The sequence below is a fragment of the Cavia porcellus genome, unplaced genomic scaffold (genome assembly GCF_034190915.1).
Source record: "Cavia porcellus strain 051 isolate PalLab524CR breed Dunkin Hartley unplaced genomic scaffold, mCavPor4.1 scaffold_1, whole genome shotgun sequence".
NCBI lineage: Eukaryota > Metazoa > Chordata > Mammalia > Rodentia > Caviidae > Cavia > Cavia porcellus.
This window is the reverse complement of record NW_026947484.1, coordinates 189,632,589-189,654,525: the sequence shown is the minus strand read 5'-3', so window position 1 is coordinate 189,654,525 and position 21,937 is coordinate 189,632,589. Positions and strand designations below refer to the sequence as shown.

Genomic DNA, 21,937 nt, shown 5'->3' with positions numbered 1-21,937 from the left:
GACATGTCCTTCCTAATCCTTTTCACTTTCCCTTCCCCATCTTTACTGCCTGTGTTCTCCATCTTTAGGGCCCCTTCCCATCTCCATAAGTCAGCCTCCCTGTTTCTTTTGCTCTTTAAATTATTTATACTTAGGGTTTCTAATATAAAAGAGACCATGCAATATTTAACCTTCCGTGTGACTTACCTCATTTAGCATTATGGTCTCGACGTGTATTTGGAATGAGAATTTCAAATGTAAAGCAAAACCAATAAATTATGCAGTTTTTCTTATATTTAAAAACGTAGTAATCCTCCGGTTAAAACCTAATTATTATCTAAAATGAAGGTTTAAATGTCCCTTCTTTTCTACCAGAATATTATTTCTATTTAGAAAAGAATCCATTTTTTAATTGAATAACTTTTATATTTTAAAATATTTATTATGGAAAATTTAGAAAGTACACAAAAAAGTTTAAGAAACTCAAATCAGCTACCTAAACATAGTACTTGTTTTTTTTTTTTTTTTTTTAAGAACAGAATATATTTTTTGAGAGAAAGCTTCTGTCCGAGAGAAAAGTGGGTTACCAAGGACCCTACCTTCTCTAGGGACTTTTATAGAGCAAAACCTCAAGATGAGGTGGACCCAAGGTGGGGAAACATAAGAACTCATAAAACAAGAATGAGGTAGGACAGAACTATGGTCAACCAATAAGATTAGGAATGTAATGCTCAGGTATAATTGATTAAATCGGGATCCAATAAGAAAGGGAGTCATGTAGCAAGCAGGAACACAGCCTTTGCCTGTACAGGTTGGATTAGTGGCTGCTTCTGGCTTCTTTAAAGTGATCAAGATATCAGAATGTTACCTATTTAGAATATCAGTCCCTGAGGTTTATGCTTAGGCTGTGGGTACATTTGTTTTATCTTTTGCCTTGAAATCTGGCTCTCAGCAGATATCTGTCTCCACCACAGTTGCAAGCTATCTGGTCTTCTGCACTGGCTCCTTCGAGAACCCAGCCCTGTCTGACTGCCTGTAATATTTCTATCTAACTCAGATGATTATAACATTCCCCACTCTGAAGAAGTAACCTGCACTGTCATGAGGGAGTAATGGACGATGACCGACCTGGCTTCCTCAGGCTGACCGGGGGTCCAGTTGTTGATCAGCAGTCAGGGATACTCTCCAGAGGGTCTGTCTAAAGGCCCTCAGTAGACACCAGACATTTTCATCGTGGGTAGCACACAGCTCTAAGTCTCTGTCTGACAGTCTGGGTGGAAGACCTCTAAATGATACAAGGGAAAGAAACTCCCAACATGCTAAATAATCCAGTACAAGTTCATGTTCTCTAAAATCAAAGAATGAATTTTAGGAACAACAGAGGTTAAGAGCAAGATGCATTTATTGAGAAAAAGAAAACTTCTGTCCAGGAGAGTGACAAGGGGTCCCGAGTGGATTGCCCAAAATAGTACTTGCTAAACTGCTTATGTAAATTTCTTCTAGTTTTTTGTATGCATATTTATATAACTGGTATATTATTATTGTACAGAAAGTTGTATCTACCTTTTCCCCCTTAAATTATACTAGAAACAGTTTTCCACATGGTAAAAATTTTTATATTTTAAAAATACTAATCTGTCATGGAGAAATCATAATTATCACTTTCTTTTGTTATTAAGCGTTTTTTCTCTCAAGTTTTTCACTGTTATAAATAATAGATTATTATAAGTTGTAAATATTTGTATCTCTGGTAATTTACTTATGCAGTAGATTCCTAGCAGAAAACTTTCTCATTGAAAGATGGCAAGGTTTTTGGTACACATTGTCAGTTGCTTCCTAGCAGTGTGTGGAATTCCTTACACCTTGTGTAAGGAATGGCAGTGCATTATTTCACTACGCTTGGGCCTGGGCCCTGAGAACCATCATGCTATGTTTGTTAATGCTTGCATCTGTTTTTTCACATTGTCACATGTGCAACCATGCCTGTTCTCTGAGGTCCCTTGGGATGCGCTGGCTCCACCCTAGTGCAGCCTACGCTCTCCAGTGTCCGCTGTCCCTCTTCAGGCCTGACACCAGGCCCTGGCCAGTGACATGGCCGCTCTGTCCTGTTGGCACAGCAGCTCTCCTGGGGGATTGAATGAGCTTATTTGTTAATGCTGAAGATGAAAAATTTGTTTTCTCTCTTCTAAAATACACACACAACCCCAAAACACAGTTTGGTTTTTATATGAAATGATTTTGTTCTTTCTTAAAATAATAAACAGAGGCATATATAAAACTACCATATTCATGGGAGTCTAAACCTCTTTGGCAACTCAAAAGTGAAAAGTCTGATAACTTTCACTTTGGAAAAATATATAAGTTACATATTGCGCATTTCAATTTGTATAAATTTGCCTCAACCAGAACTCTTTGCAGGGTAATTTAATCACAGTGAAAACCAAACTATTAGTAACAAGTTATTCTGAGTGGGAACAGACTAATGATGACTAGTGTTGGGGAGTTGCTACTTGCATAAGAAGAGTTGTATATGGAAGGAGAACTCAAGAACTAGAGACCGCTAATGGAGGCGTTCTGACTCCTCACAGTCTGCGTGGGTTTGAACAGTTCTGTCCCAAGATTCTTGGATTTAAACCAGCTAACTTGTTACCAGACAATCAGTGAATATACTGTAGATGAGAACAAATCAGTGTAAAGTGTTTAGAGCTTTTATCTTGCATAATACTCAGAGGTGTTTACTAAGCCTTGTTCTCAACTACTGTAAGACCTAGGAATTTCAGATAACATTTTTTATTGCAGTAGTTTTCAGGTCTGTCTCAATAAGAAATGCCTGGAAATCCTATTAAAAATACAGATCCTCCTTCGTTACTTCAGACCTTCTGAATCAGATCCTGGTAGAGTCCCAGAATTTGAGTTTTTTTAAAAAATTAAGTTTATTGGTACATTTTATATATACATAATGATCATATTTAGAAAATCTGAGTTTTTAGTGAACTGTGGGCAGCACCTTGCACTAAAGTTGGTAATGTAGTCAAAACCAAAGCTTTATATAAGCTACTAGTTTTGAAAATAAAAGATAAATAGGAAGACATCATATTGTTTTTCTGAGTCTTTCTCCTCACCACTCTGTACTTACTTATGAACTGAAAATAGAGGTCACCATAATTTGCCCTGTGCAATTTAAAGACGGTGCTATTGGTGGTAACCAAGCATTTTCATCTTTCCTTGAACTTACAAGTTAGCAACATTTGTCAACTGGCATTTCTACATATGCAAAGTCCTCTCCAATTTGGTCTGAATTTCCTATTTATACAGTTTTTCTTCCAAATAATAGCTACCATTTGCTAAATGCCTGCTATAATCCCAAGTAATGTGCTAGCACTTTTTACATAATACTTATGCAAGTGAGTTAAAGTTAACTATATCATGAGATAACTGAAGCTCACAGAGGTTAAATAAAGAGCTTGGGTGACACAAGGGGAAAACGGCGCAGGTAGGGTTCTGGCTCAGGTCTGCGTGGCTCCCAGAGCTGAGCTCCTCATGAACCCTTCTTGTGTCTCAGCTGTGTTTGGAACTCACGCACTATCACTCTTTGTGCTTTGAGTCTATCTAAAGGTTTCAGGAGTTAAGAATTCCCCCAGTCACCTAACAGTGTTTGAGAGTTGTTCCCTTTGTCCACCTTGGGGCAGCTGAATGGGTTCCTAGATCTGTTCTCCTGTTCTCCTCTCGGTGTTTGCCACCCAGCCCAGCCTAGCAGTGTTCCAGTAAAGGGTCTGCTTTCCTGCTGGGCTGGTGGCTGATAGACCTGTCCAAAAAACAGCCTGCTGGCTGAGGAGAAGGCAGGCTCACACCGTTCGGGACACAATACAGTCTTGCTTTCCATAATATAATTATCCTTTTTAATCCTGTGATTGAAACCATAGGTTCTTAATCTTTCATATGTTAAATTTGTAATCTGGGTTTCTTTCTCCCCTCTCCTCTCTCCTCTTTACTCTCTCCTCTCTCCTCTATCTCTGTCTCTGTCTCTCTCTTCTCTCTCTTTTTAATGATCATGTAGGCCCAGGCTGGGGAAAAGTATATTCATGTGAATTTCTTTCTGCCACCTTGATCTGAAACAAGGTTCTTCTTCCTCCCCCATACTCTCCTACCTATTCCAAGTTCTTTGTTTTAGGCGATAGTCTGGCTTTTGTTTTGTTTTGGTGTTTAATGTCCTTATTCAGTGTAATTAAAACTGTAAGCTTTTTACTCAAAACTTTTTTTGATTTCTCCTCAACCTCCCATTTTATTCTGACTTTCCATCTCTGTAACACTCTTCCTTGTAGCATTGCCTGAGAGTTGCTTCAAACTGCCATGCCCTCTTGAGCCTGCTGTGCTTTTATCTGAAGCACTGCTTGAGCTCTAGCTTGCCTGCCCAGCCATCTGCCACGCATGGGCTGAGTACCACACATGAGGCTGTCCTTTGTCTCCATAGACTGAAAGGTTCCCCTGGCCTCGTGCTAATTATCCTCCATGGCAGCTATTTCATTCTGCTTTAGGACGGTTGTAATTTATGTATCAGTGTCCTCTCCTAAGTCTGTGGGACCTGTAAAAATCTCTTGAATGATGCTACCTAACAGCAGGCGCCAACACAGGAGCAATCAGCATCTGCATTGCTTTCACAAAATAGCAAAGGAAAACTTTATTGAACAAATATATAAATCAGTGTTAATCGTCAGATTATAAACTTCTACAATGGGATAGTTTTGTATTTTGATACTAATTTTATATCATAAAAGGTTTACTTAACCATGAAGCAGCTGTTGACTTGGTGTGTTTTCTTCTTTTAATCTTTTTTTTTTTCAAATCCATTTTATTCAAACCTAGGTGGCACAGGGTGCTTTTAAAAGGAATTCTGACCAATGGGCTTGTTTCTGTGTACGAACTGGACTATGGCAAGCATGAATTAATCAACATAAGGAAAGTTCAGCCCCTAGTGGACATATTCCGAAAGCTACCATTCCAGGCAATCACAGCTCAGCTTGCAGGTAATTTCTGTGGCATTTGAACTCACGCTGCATCATAGTTTATGTTGTCATTTTGTCCTAGGTACTGAACAAGCATGGAATCGTTGGCCCATTGAAGAGGAGTTGTTGTTATTTTTTAATGCTAACGACATTGTGACCATAATAGAAACAAATTTAATGATCTTGTACTATCATGCTATGCCATTATATCTTCTGTTGCTGTTTTTCCCTACTCATTTCTGTGTCTGGTTACATGAAAGTATGAGGAATTTCTAAAGCTACAATCCTAAAACATGTGTTACATGGCTTTCTGCTTTTCATCACGTAGTGTTTTTCCCTTTTAGGTGGACATTTCCATGATCTTCCTGATTATTATATGCTCACCTCAGTGGGTGCCTCACACATGCTAAGAATGCATTTTCCCACTGAACTGCCACCCCAGCCACTGCTAATTATTTACAATGGGCACAGAATATTTCAGTGAGCTCATATTTCCCTAAAGTTGAATAATTACATTGCTTACACCTTTTATTTTAATATTAAGAGACCCTGCAGATAAACTAGAAAAAAACAATTTATATGACCAATAGAAAGAGGACATTTCATTATTATGACACAAATTATGCATCTACACAGTAGAGTGTTATACAATCACGAAACATTTGTGGGCTATTTTCTTTCTTTTTTTTTCAAATCCATTTTATTCAAACGTAAAAAGAGGAAGAAACAACTACAACAGAATTTCAAAGCACATCAATCACAGGGTAACAATGGTACATACATTGCACACTGTCATCCCAAATCATTCACCCAGAGCACAAGACATGTGTCTTCAGTTGTCTGAACAGTACTAGTACAGGTCTTTCTCTTCAGTGAATTTGGAGAAATCAGTAATATAACTATCCTATTTATTTATATATATTTTTTTCTTTCAGCTTGTCACACTAATGAAACAATGTTTACACATGTGTCTTATTTATTTTACTAATGAGTATGTTCTCAAGGTGCATCCATTTACCTATAAAACCATCCAGTTTATCATTCTTTATGGCTGAGTAGTGCTGTATTGTATAAAAATACCACATCTTTTTTTATCCATCCCTCAGTTGATGGGCATTTAGGTTGTTTCCAAGATCTGGCCTTTATGAACTGTGAACTGTGCTGTTATAACATGGGAGCACATATATCACTATGGTGTGATGTTTTTAATTCTTTTGGGAAGATAAGAAGGGGAATAATAGCTGGGTTGAATGGGACCTCTAGCCCTAGTTTTCTGAGGAATCTCCACACTGATTTCCACAGTGGTTACACCAGTCTGCATTCTCATCAACAGTGGAGAAGGGTTTCTTTTTCCCCACGTCTTCCAGCAGTTATTATTAGTTGATTCCTTCATACTAGCAATTCTTTCTGGGGTGAGGTGGAATCACAGCATTGTTTTAATTTGTATCTCTGGAATGAATAGTGATGAATATTTTTTCATGTATTTGCTGTTTGTATTTCTTCATCTGAGAAGTGTGTATTGATCTCATCTGCCCATTTTTTGGATTGGGTTTTTAAATCTGGGAGAACTGATTTTTTTTTTTTTTTGAGTTCTTTATACATTCTTGACAGTAGTCCTTTGTCTGAAGAACAGCTGGCAAACATTTTCTCCCATGTTGTGGGTTGTCTCTTCACTCTCTTGGTGGTTATCTCTTGCTGTGCAAAAGCTTTTGAGTAGGGTGAGATCCCATTTGTTGATTCTTTGCAGTAGTTCCTGTGGCACCTGGGTTTGTTCATAAATTCTTTGGGGCCATTTTCATGACCATTTTCACTTCTATCACAGGCAACAGCATGCAAGTATACCAATTCTTCACATTCACATAAACCCTTTGGTGATTATTAAATTTCGAGGAGCTAGGGTTGAGGATCTCAGTGGCAGAACACTTGTTGAGCGTGTGTGAGACCCTGAGTTTTAATCCCCAGCCCTGCAAAAAATAAAGTTAAAATTTGAGGAGCTGCTTTAACAGGCGTGCAGTGATACCTGTTTATAGTGTTACTCAGTAAAATTTTCTTCTGATTTTTTGTTGATGGCTCCCCCTAGGCACCTACGTTAGATAGCTTGAGAAGGTCCATCAACATCAGCCACAGGCAGCGAGGCCAGAAGAGCCGAGAGGTGCAGATAACAGTCACCTGAGCGCTGTGTGCCCACCGCACTGCCTGTGTGGCATTATGACCACACAGTGCCACTCTGATCCCTGCAGTCCTCAACCCCGTTCGCCCATACTTGTCACACACTAACAACAATGAAAGAAGTGATGTATTTAGGGTCTCCTTTTATTCATTGATCAACTTTTATTACATGGTGATACTACCTTGTTTTGAAATATTTGCCTTTTTCTCTATTCTATAATTTAAAGGAAATTCTTATGGTAATTGGACATAAAGCAAAATTGGCACTTTGCATATGGCATGCTACCTTTTAGACTGCTTTGGATTCAAACCTGTAAGCATTTCTTCAAATTTAATGGTCACTTTTTTTCATGTTTCATTTTAATGCTTATGTCTTACTAACTCTGCACTCTGTCAAACATGAACACTGAACTTGCCAGCCAGGAGTCTCTGCACGGAGAGAGTACTTGGCACCGTCACCGGCATCACTAGGATAATGGCCATCTGTGCTTGCCGTGTGCTGGGGACTCTGCTTTTTTCTTGTCTATTGTATAAAGTCAGAGCTATAAATTTCCTTCTAATCACCACTTGTGCTTCATCAAATTGTGTTTTGTTTTGTTTTGTCTTTTTCCTTTTTATCGGTACCGGTACCGGGGATCGAACTCACGACTGCTTCTTTGCAAGGCAGGCGCTTATGCCGCTGAGCTAAATCCCTAGCCCCACTTCATCAAATTTTGATGCACTGGTTTTTCACTTTTTAGCTTACAATTTTTTTATTCTAATTTAGAACTTCACTTTTATTTTTATTTTTATAATTTGTGTGTGTGTGGGGATTGAACTCACGACGTCGCACTTGCCAGGCAGGTGCTTATGCCGCTGAGCTACATCCCCAGCCCCAACTTCACTTTCAATAATACATGTTTCTGATGCACAGCCACTGGATTTCTTTTGGGCGGTTGTGTACACGACACATCTTTATTTTTTTCAACCCTTTTCCCTCTGCCCGTACCTCCATCTCTTAATCCCCTTCTCATATGAGAAAGGTCTGCCTCCCTACTTTTACTATCTATTCTTTATTTTTCTCTCTTTATATTTTGGGTTTCTCATAACAGAAAAGCCATGGACGTTTAGGCTTTGGTGTCTGACACTTCACTGAACAGTGTGCTCTCAAGCATCCATTTCCCTACAGATGATGCAAGTTGATTCTTCTCTGTGACAGTGTGATATTCCAGTCTGCATAGATACATGTTCGTTACCCATTCACCTATTGCTGGGCATGCAGACTGCTTTCAAGATGTGGCTGAACTGTGCTATGAACCTGGGGCTGCACGTGTCACTGAAATATAGTGACTTCAGCCCTTTCAGGAAGACACCTTGAAGGGAAATAGGTGGGCCAATGGAATTTCTAAGTTTAGGTTTGGAGGAAGCTCTGTCCTAATTTTCATGGTGGCTTTGCTGGTTTACATTCCCATCAGTGACATAGAAGGGTCCTTTTCCCCATAACTTTACAGTAGTCATCATTATTAGGTTTTTTGAAGATAGCCCCATTGTTTCTGAAGTAAGATGGAATCTTGCCGTGGTTTCGATTTGTGTTTCTCTGATGGCCAGAGATGATGAGTATATTTTCTTTATTTATTGGCCATTGTACATCCTCTTCTGAGAAGTACCTGTTTGTTTTATATGTCTGCTTTCTGATTGGGTCTTTTGTTTTGAAAGATCTAATTTTTCGAGTGCTTTATAATATTCTAGATATTAGTCCTTTGAGGGATAGCTAACAAAATTTTTTCCCTGGGTGGTTTCTCTCCACACAGCTGTTTATTTTGCTGTGCAGAACCTTTGTAACTTGACATACCAATTTGTTGACTCTTTACACTATTTCTTGTCCAATCGAGGTTTAGCTTAAAATTTTTTAAAATTTCACTTGAGATTTCTTTCAAACATGTGTTAGAATTTTGTTCATTGTTCACCTTCCAAGTTTAATTTTCCAGCTTTATTTTGATTTCTAATTGAACTTCTCTGCAGACTGAGAGACAACATGGTATGATTTCTGTTCCTTTAAATTTGTTAAAGTTATGTTTTATATCCTAGGACATGGCCTATCTTGGTGAATACTCCATGTAAATTTGAGAATTATGATCTGCTGTCATTGGATAGAGTCACTTATATTTCTGACTTCAGTTAGTTAAGTTCAGTAATTGCTTACTGATTCTCTGTTGGATCTGTTTATTTCTTACGGGTGTTAAGGTCTAAATATGATAGTTATCCAGGCTGGGCTTGAACTTGTGATCCTCCTCCCTCTGCCTCTCAGAGTGCTGGGATTACAGGTATGCTCAACAACACCTCGCTTTTTTAATTCCTATTTTTTGTTATTTGTGCTCTTCTACTTTTTGTGGTTTTGATCATTTTTTTATTTTAAAGAGAATAAAACAAAACAACAACAAAGCAGATCAGAACAGAACAATGCAAGCAGCACAAAATTTCTTTTTTTTTTTTGGTCTTTTTCGTTTTTATCGGTACCGGGGATCGAACTCATGACTGCCTGCTTGCAAGAAGGCAGGCGCTTATGCCGCTGAGCTAAATCCCCAGCCCCAAGCAGCACAAAATTTCAAAACAAGACGACAGGAAATCAACAGTGGCTACCATAATGCCTCTTGTTTTCTTCAAAATAGCTGTCCATACCTTCACACATATTGAAATCAAATAGAAAACAGACTTTTGTAGTCAGGGGTTGGGAAGAGAAAATTAGAATCAGGACACAGAATTTATAATACTATTTATGATGGTCACCCAGAGTAAAACACAAGAAAGTGCAGGAAATCTGTTCCTGACATTAAAGACCTGGAATATTCAGCCAAGGGCCTGGATCTCACAGCAATGTCCTATATGAGTCCAGATGAAAACGTAGAGCCCATGACAATGCCTCTCATGAGTCTAACTGGAGGTCTAGAGCCCATGAGAAGGATTCACACCAATCTATTTTACAGATCCGTGCTGGGAAGGCCCAAAGATCAGTGGTGGAAGCTAGAAAGTCTGTGTCAGCAGTGTGAAGGAGCTGTGCTGATAGGTTGAGGGTTCTATGCTGGAGCCAAGAAGTCACACTCATAACAAAGACCAGGGCTGTCCTAAAAAGCACCACAGCATCCTCAGTGGCATGGAGGTCTTGAACGACTCTGACAATAAGAACAGTTGAGCATATGCCAGAAAGCTAGTGTGAGGAGTTTGTCCTGGAGGGTAAATGGCATATGTCTTCCCTTCCAGAGCCAGGAAGCGATGCTCATTGTAAGGACTAGAGCTCCCCCAAAGTGAACCACAGACACTCTCACCAACAAGGTCCGTCCTGAGCTCCTCTGATGACAGTGGTCGAACTCACAGTGGGAAGCTAGTCATGATGAGCTCCTCCAGGAGAACCAATGGTTCAAACAGCAACTCTTAGAGAAACCCACAATGCCTAGCTTCTCCTCCACATCTCTATTTATGCTGGCAACTTTCCCCAGGTGGGCCATCTAAGCTCAGCACCATGCTGATTTAATTCAGCTGGCATTAAGTTGACCACCAGTTTTTAATCCATAACACAACTAAAGCCAGTCAAAACAAAGAATAAAAGCATTTTTGGACTTCAAACAAGATGATAGGAAATCAGCGTTGCCTACCATAATGTCTCATTTTCTTCAAAATGTTCATACCATCACACATAATAAAATCAATTATTGTAAACTCTTTAGGAAAAGTTCTAGGCATGTATAAGCCTATACATCCATTCTTTCTGTATTAGAGGAAAAAATAAAACAAAATACAAGGAAAACAAGAAACAAAAGAGACAAATAACAGTAACTAAGAGCCCAAAGTATAGACTTTAAAAACAAGGTGCTAGGAACGTAACAGAGGTTGTTATTTTGTGTAGTTATCTTCAAAAGGATTATTCAGATTTCCAGATATAGACATACAAAATTGATCTGATCCTATGACTGTTAACTGTTTTGTTCCAAGAACTAATAGAATTTGTAGTACAATCATCTTAGTTATCTTAAATCTATATATACAAATTTATATCTTTTTTCTTTTCCCTTCCTTTTCTTTATTTTTCCCCTTTGAGCAGTTTTTTGCCCTTTCACAATATGCATTGAAAATTTTGTATCTTATTTACTCTTTTCAGTTTCTTACACTAGGGAAACAATATGGTATTTACACATGTGAGTCTGATTTATTTCATTTGAGAGTATGATCTCAAGACTCATCCATTTACCTATAAAAGCCTTCATGTGATCCTTCTTCATAGTTGAGTAGTACTCCCTTATATAGAAACATCCATCTTTTTTATCCATTACAAATAGTGCTGCTATAAACATGGGTGCACATATATCACTGTGGTGTGATGTTCTCATTTCTTCTGGGAATATGCCCGGAAGGGGAGTTGCTGGGTCAAATGGGACTTCCAATCCCAACTTTTTGAGGAACCTCCAGACTGACCTCCACAGTGGCTGCACCAGTCTGCACTCCCACCAGCAGTGCAGAAAAGTTCCTTTTTCCCCACTGCCTTTCCAGCATTTATTATTGGTGATTTTCTTGATCCTGGCTCTCCTTTTGGAGTGAGGTGGAATCTCAAGAGTGGTTTAAATTTACATTTCTCCAGTGATGCTGAATATTTTTTCCATGTATTTATTTGTCATTTGTTTTTCTTCAGCTGAGAACTGTGTATTCATCTCAGATGCCCATTTTTGGATTGCGTCTTTGAATTTTAGGCAACCTTTAGGGGTCTAATTTTTAGGGGTCTGATTTTTTTTAATTCTTTATATGTCTAGATAGAAGTGCTTTGTCTGAGGGACAGTCGACTAAGATTTTTTTCTCAATTAGTGGGTTTTACAGTTCACTCTGTTGGAGATTTCTTTTGACATGCAAAAATGTTTTAATGAAATAAGATCCCAGTTGTTGATTCTAGGAAGTATTTCCTGTGCAGTTTGTTTTTTGTTCATGAATTCTCTGTTGACCCCTGTGTCTTCAAAATTTCTGCCTATTTTGTTTTCCAGCAGATTTAGTGTTTCTGTTTTAATACTTAAATCTTTGATTCATTTTGATTTGGTTTAGTGCATGGTAATAGGCATGGGTCTAGTTTCAGTTTTCAGCATATAGAAAGCCAGTTTTCATGTACTACTTATTAAAGAGGCTATTTGGAACATGTGTGGACCCTTTGTCAAAGAGTGAGTGCATTTGTAGTTGTGGTTGTATCTTCTAATCTATTCCATTGATCTTTAGGTCTGTTTTTATTCCAGTACCATGTTGATGTTATTACATTAGCTTTGTAGTATAACTTCAAGTCAGGGATTGTGATGCCTTCTGCCTTGTATTTGTTGCCCAGAATTGCCTTTGCTATTCTAGGTCTCTCCTGGTTCAGATGAATTTTAGGAATAATTTCTTTAGATCTGTGAAGTATGCTAATAGTAATTTGATTGGAATTGCATTAAATCCCTATAACAGTTTTGGGAGAATGGCCATTTTCACAATATTTTTTCGTCCTACCCATGAACAAGGAATGTCTTTCTATTTTCTGAGATCCTCTTTGATTTTTTTTCCAGAATACTGTAATTTTCAATATACAGATCTTTTACTTCATTAGATTAATTCCTAAGTATTTCATTTTTGGGGATGCTATTGTGAAGAGTATGGTTTCTCTTATTTCTCAGTTTGTTGTTTGTGTACAGGAATGCTATTGATTTTTGAGTGTTGATTTTGTATCCAGCTACATTACTGAGTCTGGTTTTTACATCTAGAGATCTTTCAATGGAGTTTTGGGGGTCTTCTAATGTAGAGTATTGTGTCATCTGTAAATAATGATAATTTAACTTCTTCCTTTCCAAATTCCTTTTATTTCTTCCTCTTATCTAATTGTTCTGGTTAATGTTTCCAGCACTATATTGAACAGGAGTGTTGTTAATGCACATTCCTGTCTTGTTCTTGATTTTAGAGTGAAAGCTTTCAGTTTTTGACCATTTAGTATGATGCTGGCTGTCGGTTTGTCATAGATGATTTTTATCAGATTAAGGTAAAGAACACCTATTTCGATTTTCCATAGGGTTCTTATCATAAATGAGTGTTGGACTTTATCAAGAGCTTTTTCTGCATCTATTGAAGTGATCATATGATTCGTATTTTAACTCTATTGATATTGTGGATTAGATTTATTGATTTGCGTGTGTTGAACCAGCCCTGTGTTCCCATGATGAATCCCACTTGGTCATGGTATACAATCTTCTTGATGACTTGCTGCATCCTGTTTTCCAGTATTTTATTGAGGAGTTTTGCATCTAAGTTCATTAGATTGACTTGTAGTTCTCTTTTTTTGGTTGGGTCTTTCTCAGGTTTTGGTATTAGAGTAATGTTTGCTTCCAGAAATAAGTTAGGGAGAATTGCTTCCCTTTCAATTTCATTGAAGAATGTTGGCATTAAGACTTCCTTGAATTTCTTTAAAAATTCAGCTGTGAATCCATCAGGGCCTGGGCTTTCTTTGTTAGTAATGTTCTAATTACATTTTCAATTTCATTAATTGAAATTTGGTTATTCAGCAGTTTTACATCTTCTTGTTCCAGCTTTAGTAGTTCATATGTTTCTAGGAATTTATTTCTTCTGTGTTATTGAACCTATGAGAGTAAAAGTTTTCAAAGTAGGTATTGGTGATCCTCTGTATTTCCACAGGGTCTCTAGTGGTTTTGCTCTTTCTATTCCTTATTCATGAATTTGAGGTTTTTTTCTCCTTTTTTAAACAAGATTGGCTGGAGCTTACCAATTAATTTATTCTTTCAAAGAACAAACTCTGTGATTCATTAATTATTTGTATTGTTTTCTTAGTCTATTGCATTAATTTCTGCTCTGCTCTTTATAATTTCCTCCCTTCTTTGGGCTTGGAGCTTGACTTGCTCTTTTTTTTCTGGATGTTTGAGGTGTAGCATCGCGTTGTGTTTGCTCTGTTTTCCTGATGTGGGAATTCACTGCAGTAAATTTCCCTCTGAGGACTGCTTTCATTGTGTCCCACAGATTCTAGTAAGCTGTATTTATATTTTCAGTTATTTACATTTGTATTTTCATTTACTTTTAGTTATTGTTTAATTTCTTCTGTGACCCATTGATTGTTCAGGAATGTATTATTAACTTCCATGTGTTTATGGAGTTTTTACAGTTTATTTTGTCATTAATTTCCAATTTCATGGCACTATGATCAGATAATATGCGTGGAATAATTTCAGTTCTTTTGCATTTACTTAAGCATGTTGTATGGGCTAGTATATGCTCTATTTTAGAGAATGTCCCATGTGCAGCTGAGAAGATTGTATATTCTGATGTTGGATGGAGCCCTATATTTGTCTACTAATTCCATTTGTTCACAAGTTTGATTCAGTTCTGTTATTTCTTTGCTGATTTTTTGTCTAGTTGATCTGTCTCTTAGAGTCAATAGGGTGTTAAGGTCTCCTGTTACAATTGTGTTATTATTTGATTTTTCATTTCTATTAATATTGTTTTATAGAACCGAGAATTTAGCTCAGTGGCTCAAGTGCTTGCCTGGTAAGTGTGAGGTCATGAGTTCTATTCCCAATAAAATTATAAAATTTACATACCCAGGTATGTAAATTTTATAGTTAACAGGAAAGGGAAGACCTTTTAAAGGTCTTCCCTTTAAATCCTGAAATTATAAAATTTACATACCTGGGTGCTCCCATATTTGGTGCATATATATTTAAGATTGTTATCTCAGGGGCTGGGGATTTAGCTCAGCGGCATAAGCACCTACCTTGTAAGCAGGTGGTCGTGAGTTCGATCCCTGGTACCTGTAAAAATGAAAAAGACAAAAAAAAAAAAAAAAACCGAAAAAAAGAGAAAACTTAAAAAAAAAAAAAAAAAGATTGTTATCTCTTCCTCTTGAAGTTTTCCCCTAACAAGTATGAAGTGACCTTCTTAATGTCTTTTGATCATTCTTGGTTTGAAGTTCACATTGTCTGAAAACAGAATAGCTATCCCTGCTTTTTGCAGGGCTTCCTGTTGCATGAATATTGTTTTCTGTCCTTTGACTTTCAGTCTTATGAATTTCCTTTTGGGTTAGACGGGTTTCTTGTATATAGCATATGGTTGGGTGTTGTTTCTTGATCCATTTTGCCAGTCTGTTTCTTTTAATTGGTAAATTGAGGCCATTTACATTAATGGTTATAACTGACATATATTGGCTTTTGTCATGTTATCTTTCTGTGTTGGCTCTTTACTTTTCCCTGGTGTTTAATTGTTTTCCCTGCTTGGTATTTTTTTTTTTCTATTAGTGTTCTTGAAGTCATCGTTATTTTTATGTCTATCTAGAATATCTTGCAGTATTCTTTACAGAGTTGGTTTGGTGGTCATGAAGTTCTTCATCTGTTGTTTGTCATTAAAGTATCTTGTTTCGCCATTGATTTTGAAGGATAGTTTTGCAGGGTACATCAATCTCGGTTGCCTTTAGGATTTAAAATACTTCACTCTGTTCTCTTCTTGACTTGATTGTTAGTGTTGAGAAGTCTACTGTAATTCTGATGGGCTGTCCTTTGTAGGTGATTTGTTTCTTTTCTCTTAACAGCTTTTAATATTCTGTTCTTAATGTTGAATTTCTGGGATGTCGATTATTATATGTCTGGGTGTAGATTTATTCTGGTTATGGCTAATTGGAGTTCTATATGCTTCATTTATCTATATGTCAGTTTCCTTTCCCATGTTTGGGAAATTTTCGGCTATTACTTCTTGCAAATAGTCTTTTGATGTCATTTGTGTTGTCACCTCTTTTTTCATTCATACCTATCAATATTACATTGTTTTTCTTAGCATCATCTTGCAAATGTTGAATTGTCATTTCCTGATTCCATATTTTTAAAAGGTCTTCCCTTTCCTGTTAACTAACTGCAATCTTCTGTTTGAGGTCTGAAAGTCTTATCTTCACATTCATCAGAGCAGTTTTTCAAGCTTTCAGTAGAATTTTTGATTTCCTGAGTATCTCTTTGAATCGATTTCATGCATTCTTACTCTTTCTTATATTGTTCATTTCAAGGCTTCCGTCATTTTGCAGCTTCTCGCTTTTTTAAACTATGTCTTTAGATGTATTCAAAATTTCTTTCATTTCTTGTTTTATGTGGGAGTTTTTTTTTCTTTTGTACTGAGGATCAAACTCACGACCTTGCGCTTGTCAGGCAGGCACTTATGCTGCTGAGCTACATTCCTGGCCCTCTAAGAGATTATTTGTGATCTGAGTTCCTTTACAGCTTCATGGAGTTGTTTCTTTACTTCAGTTGCTATCATTTCAGAAGTTTCAGGTATATGGCTTTCACTTTCTTCTGTGTCCATGTCTCCTAGGCTTCTTTGGGATGGGCTGAGGATTTGAGATTGCATTTTGCTCTTTTGTTTTGTAGTTTTCCTGTATTCCCCTGCAGCAGCTGAATGCAAAGTCTCAGTTGTTTCCTGGGTTGAGGATGACTTTCTGTATTGCAGGGAGTTTCCCCAGTTGAGTGGAGGTTTTAGATGTGCCTTACTGGGTCCCTAGTGACACTTGAAGGCCCCCCAAATGTTGGGGAGGAGGGAACTGTGCTGGGCAAAACCTCAACACACGACATACCAAAGCTCCCCGACTGCTTAGGGTCACTGGGCAGGGCCCAACCAGGACCTAGGTGATGTACCAAAGCTCCCCAGTTGTTTGGGGACATTGGGTGGGGCCCTTCCAGGTTCGGAGTGGAGTACCGAGGCTAAGTGGCTGGGTAGAGTTTACTACGCAGGCCTTCAGCTCGTGCCCGTTTTGAGCTTTTTATCAATCCAGTCTTAACTGGCCAATCGTATTTCCTTTTCTTCTTACCTTTTTTTTAGTGGTTGCCCAAGAGTTTGCAATATTTATAATTAATCCAAGTCCACCTTTAAATAATATTTACTGCTTCACAGGTAGGGCGTATACCTTATAACAAAGCAATTCCTTCCTCTTGCCCTTTGTATTTTTGCAGACATTCATTCTACTTGCATTATAAACATACTCAAATACATTGTTGCTATTATTTTGGAGTTATCTATTGATCTATTAAGAATAAGAAAAATAAAACAATTTTTAAAAAATAAGAAAAATATTACATTGATTCTCTGATGCTTTTCTTCATTTATGTAGATTGGGTTTCATTCTTTTTTTCCTCTGAAGAACTTCTTTTAACATTTTTCTCAAGGCTGACAAACCCTTGTCACCTCTGTTTGTCTGAGACTTGTGTGCACCCCACTTTCCACCCCCGGTACCAAGGCCTGACCCTAGGGCCGTGCACACACTAAGCCGGCGCTGCACCTTCAGCTGCTCTCTGTTACCTCCGAAGGATCTTCACGAGGCCCCGAATCCTGGTTGGTGGGGTTTTCCCTCTCAGCCTCCACCCCCATTGCTTGAATAGTTTCTCAGAAGTTGGCCATAATTCTTATCCTTGTTCCTCTATATGAGAAGTGGTTTTCTCCTTTGGCTCCTTTCAGGCTTAGTATTTATCTGTGGTTTTAGGTGTTTGAATGTGATATACCTGGATGTAGTGGGGCATTAATCCTGCTTGGCATTCTCTACGCTTCCTGGATCTGACACTAACTGGAAAAAATTCTGTTGTTACTGTTTCCAGTGTTATTTCTCTTTCTTTCTTCTCCTGGTTTTCCCTTTAAAAACATATCTTTATACACTTTTTTGTTGTCTCTAGTTCTTGGATATTGTATTGCTTTTCCCTTTTTTGTTTTTTGTTTTTTTGTTCGTTGCTTTTTTGTTTTGGAAATTTTTGTTGTCATATCCTCATGTAGTTTCCTTGGCCACATGTAGTTACTGATGAGCTCACCCAGCCAGGCTTTTCTAGTGCAGTGTTTTTGCTTTCTAGCATTTCTTTTTTTGTTACTATTATTTGTACATAAAACGTCCATTTCTAAGTGAAGGGTGCACACCTTGTAATATCAGCACTCTGGAAGGCCGAAATAGGAGGATCACAATTTGAACTCAGCCTGAGTAATGAAGGAACTCAAAATAAAAAACAAAAAACTGGGTATGTAGCTCAGTTTGAAGGTTTTGGGTTCAACGCACAGTACTGAAAAAATGTCCACCTTTGTATTTACATTGTCCATCTTTTCTTTTTTGGTGGGGCTTGGGACTGAACCTAGGCTCTCTAACATGTTAACAAAGTGCTGCGTCACTGGGTTACTCCTGTGGGCCCTACATGTTGTCTGCTTCATCCATTACAGCCTGTAGCGTATTAATCATAGTTGTGTGAAATTCCTGGTCCAATCATTCCAGCGTTCTTGCCGTATCTGACTCTGATTCTGATGCTTGTTGAGGTGCTTCATGCCACGATTTCCCCTTCAGTACTCCCTGCAGTGTTCTGCTGAGGGGTGCAGTAATGTGCAGGGTGGGAGGTTGTACCCCACAGAAAGGCCTTGAGAAGTGCAGTGCCACGGTGTCGGGACGGTCTGTAATCCACGTGAGGCCCGAGTTTTCTGCAAGCGTGTACCTCTGTGCCGTGAACTTCACTCACACTTCTTCAAGGTCCGTCTTTGAGTGGAGAGAGATGGCTAGAGGAGAGCGGAGCTGCGCACTTGCCTTCACCCAGGTGGATGAGCCTCTGATGAACCGCAGCGGGCCAGGCTTTGTTAGAAGCCTTTCTGCTGAGGGCAGCACTCCTTAACGCAGAGCTCCGGGGCTCTCCATGCTGCTCCCTTCCTGCCCCTTGCCAAAGCATGGGGACTTTTCTCTGGTTGTCATTGTGAGGACCTGGAGGTAGTGCTCTTGGAAGCGGGGAGCATAACTGGGTCCTGATAGAACTTTTAATACTCAACTTGTCTGTGAGCTCCTCCAGCAGTTGGTCAGTTACAGTCCAGGTTTTCTTACTCCTGCACTCCTCTGAGGTTTCTGGTCATTGATTTCTGTTCCAGTAAGTTGTGACCAACTGATCTGCCTTTCTGTCTTCCTGTTTTTGGATGAAACATTGCCCTATAACCTCATTTTTCAGTTTCCCAGCTTTTTATTTGTTTATAGGGTGGGCCAACAACTCCTTCCTCCTTCAATTCTAGGGGAGAAGAAATATTTAAGAATGTGTATGGCACAGAATGTTTTTCTCCCATTGTAATGTAACCATTCACTAAACAGAGGAGTGCTACAGACTGGGGAATTACGTGTGTCATCGCTTTGGTAGCTTTGGTTCTCATCCAACCCAGCCCTAGGAAATTTGTGAATATCCCTAGAGCATAAGAACTCCATGGAAGCTAAGTTCCATCTAACTCCATAGGCTCCACAGAATGTCCTCAGCGTATAAATCAGAATATTGTAAGGATTCAGCAGGGTCCTTGGCGTGAACCCTTATGCACTCACAAATAGGGTCACTCCCAAGGCTCCCAGCGGGTTGAGTTGCTGCTTCATTGCGTGTGGCTTTTGCATTTACGTGGGCATCCTTCGTAGCTGTGCAGCGTGGCTTTACCTTTACCTTTGCTGCGGTGAAGCTGTGAAGCAAAGTGGACTGGAGCTACTGTGGGTCACTCTCACTTTGCTGATTAGGTTCTAGAGGGGCTATCGTAGTACTTATTAAATCATATGACTTAAAAATGTCAGGGCTACTACAGATAAAACGAGAGGCTTATTTTGTGAGGAATTGTTAGTAACTGAAGATTTTATCCCTCTTGCTCTGTACATGGCAGATCTTCTAACTTTAAGACTCCCAGGCCTTCATTCCCTTGGCATAACTGATACCTAGTATATGTGGACTTAGTAAAATGTTTTAAATCTCAATTTTGTTTTAAGTTCACACAAAAAATTCTTTAAATGGACTTCTCAGATTAAAAAATCATAGGGATTTAGAGATGCATGAAGCTTAAAATTCATCTGGTCCAACCAGTTTCTTCAGTGAGGACCGAGAGATCACCTGATAGGCCCAGGTCACACTGCCTGCGAGAAGGAGATTCGGGAAGAGAACAGTAACTGGGTCTCCTGCCCTTGAACACAGTGCCCCTTCCGTGACACTTTGTATACCTTCTTACAAATGACACTCTAAATAGATCATATAACAATTCTTTTTTAAACTACATTTGGGTCATCAGTGTCACCAATATCACTGATAATTTTTCTGAATTAGTTTATGAAGTTTTTGAATACCTTAAGTGTGCGAAATGTGAGTAGTGATTATTACCTCATATGACAATACAACATCAAATGTCAAGTGAAACTTGCACTGGTGAGTACAGCACTTACAGAAGTGACTAGAAACCACAGCGTGGTCAGCTGTGTGAGTGTCCAGCAGCTGTTTCCACCATAGGCGGTCTAACCTGGGATGTGTGAGCGACTTTAGAATTGGTTGGTAGTTTTCCATTAAACTGATCTGAGAAAGGCATCTCACTCTCTGTCTTTCTCCAAGGAGTGAAGTGCAGCCAGTGGTCTGAAGAGGCTGCGATGGTGTTTCGAAATCATGTGGAGAAGAAGCCTCTGGTGGCACTGGTACAAGAAGTTATTGAAAATCCTGTCCCTTGGGACCGAAAAGTAGTGCTCTATCTAGTGGACACATCTCTGCCAGACACTGATACCTGGATTCATGATTTCATGTCACAGTATCCAGTAGAGTCTTCAAAAGTTAATTAATTATTGCTTCTGAGACCTTGACAACTAATTCCAATTATTTTAGCAATAACAAAATGTAGTAGGCTTTAAAAACATCTTATTTCTGCTACATGGCTCTGACTGTTGTGGGAGATTGAAAAGAATATGCCAGTGTTTAATGAGAAATAGTTAACAAGTTTTGTTTTGACAGAGTTGACTTTTCAAAGAAAATTATACTTGAATTATTACTATAATATTAGAATAAAAAAGTTTATCAATATAAAAACTGTCCACCTTGTCATTTGTAGGCATCATAATCTTAAAATGAAAGTTTCCTTCTCCGTTATGTTCCTTGCAGTACTGGGCTGTTTTCAGTTAAGCTGAGGACTTCCTGACTTAGCTGTAGCCTGGTGTGGTGGTTATTTTCCAAAGCAAGTGAAGACTTCCTTTGAGTCCATAGCTCACCAGCCTTACCACAGGCACAGCCAGGAAAAGCACCAGGCCCCTCAGTCCCAGGCTAGAGGGACTTCTCATTGCCCGGAGTGTCCAGGTTGTCAACAGTCCTCTTGTCCAGCACTGTCCACCACATCCTGATGCAGCACCCTGGACCTTTATCTTACCCTTCCCCCGATGTGTATTCTCCCAGGACTGCTGACACCCTGAAACCTGCTGCCCTGCTGGCTGGCTTCCTCCAGCCTTTCAGGCAGCCTGCAGCTCATTCTTCCACCACCTGTTGTTAGACCTTGTCTGACCTTCCAGGCTGACCGGGAAGCTTTCGCTGGTGCCCTTCTCTACTTCATTTGAACATTGATTAATGTTACCCAGGTCTCACTGAACTTTGTAGTAACAACTAATAGTCTGTGTACCAACTGCACTAACTAGATGACGAGCCGTTGGGTGACAGGTCTTAGTCATCTGGAATATACTGGTAAGTGAAACCAGTTCCAACAGAAGGGGGCAGGCAAGCCCTGATTTGTACTGGTTGACAGTTTACTGCTGTCTGTGTTCCCACCATTACTGTTTTCTGGCCAACAAGGTGAATATGAAGATATACAGGTCCACAAAGCGGGGAGTAAAAGTCTGAAGGTCTAAAGTGATGATCCTTACCCAGTTTGAGAGGAAGTTTCAAAATTTGATTTTGAGGCCCCAGGTACAGCTTGTTTTGCTCAGCGTAAATCATGAGGTCCTAAGTTCAATTTCTGGTACAAAAAAAAAACCCTGATTTTGAACACATTAA

The 21,937-nt window shown here is 38.9% G+C and overlaps 1 protein-coding gene across 4 annotated transcripts in view; it reads left to right on the top strand.

Moving 5' to 3' along the window:
• The window catches only part of Tdrd7 (tudor domain containing 7), a 71,423-nt gene extending 50,437 nt beyond the window's left edge, over positions 1-20,986 (top strand). For all 4 annotated transcript variants that reach the window (XM_063225018.1, XM_063225007.1, XM_063225013.1 and 1 more), the window contains 2 exons: positions 4,843-5,003; positions 20,522-20,986. In XM_063225018.1, the coding sequence (XP_063081088.1) occupies positions 4,843-5,003; positions 20,522-20,742 (382 nt within the window). In that variant the 3' untranslated portion in view covers positions 20,743-20,986. The remainder of the gene's footprint in view (positions 1-4,842; positions 5,004-20,521) is intronic.
• The last annotated feature ends 951 nt before the right edge of the window (positions 20,987-21,937 follow it).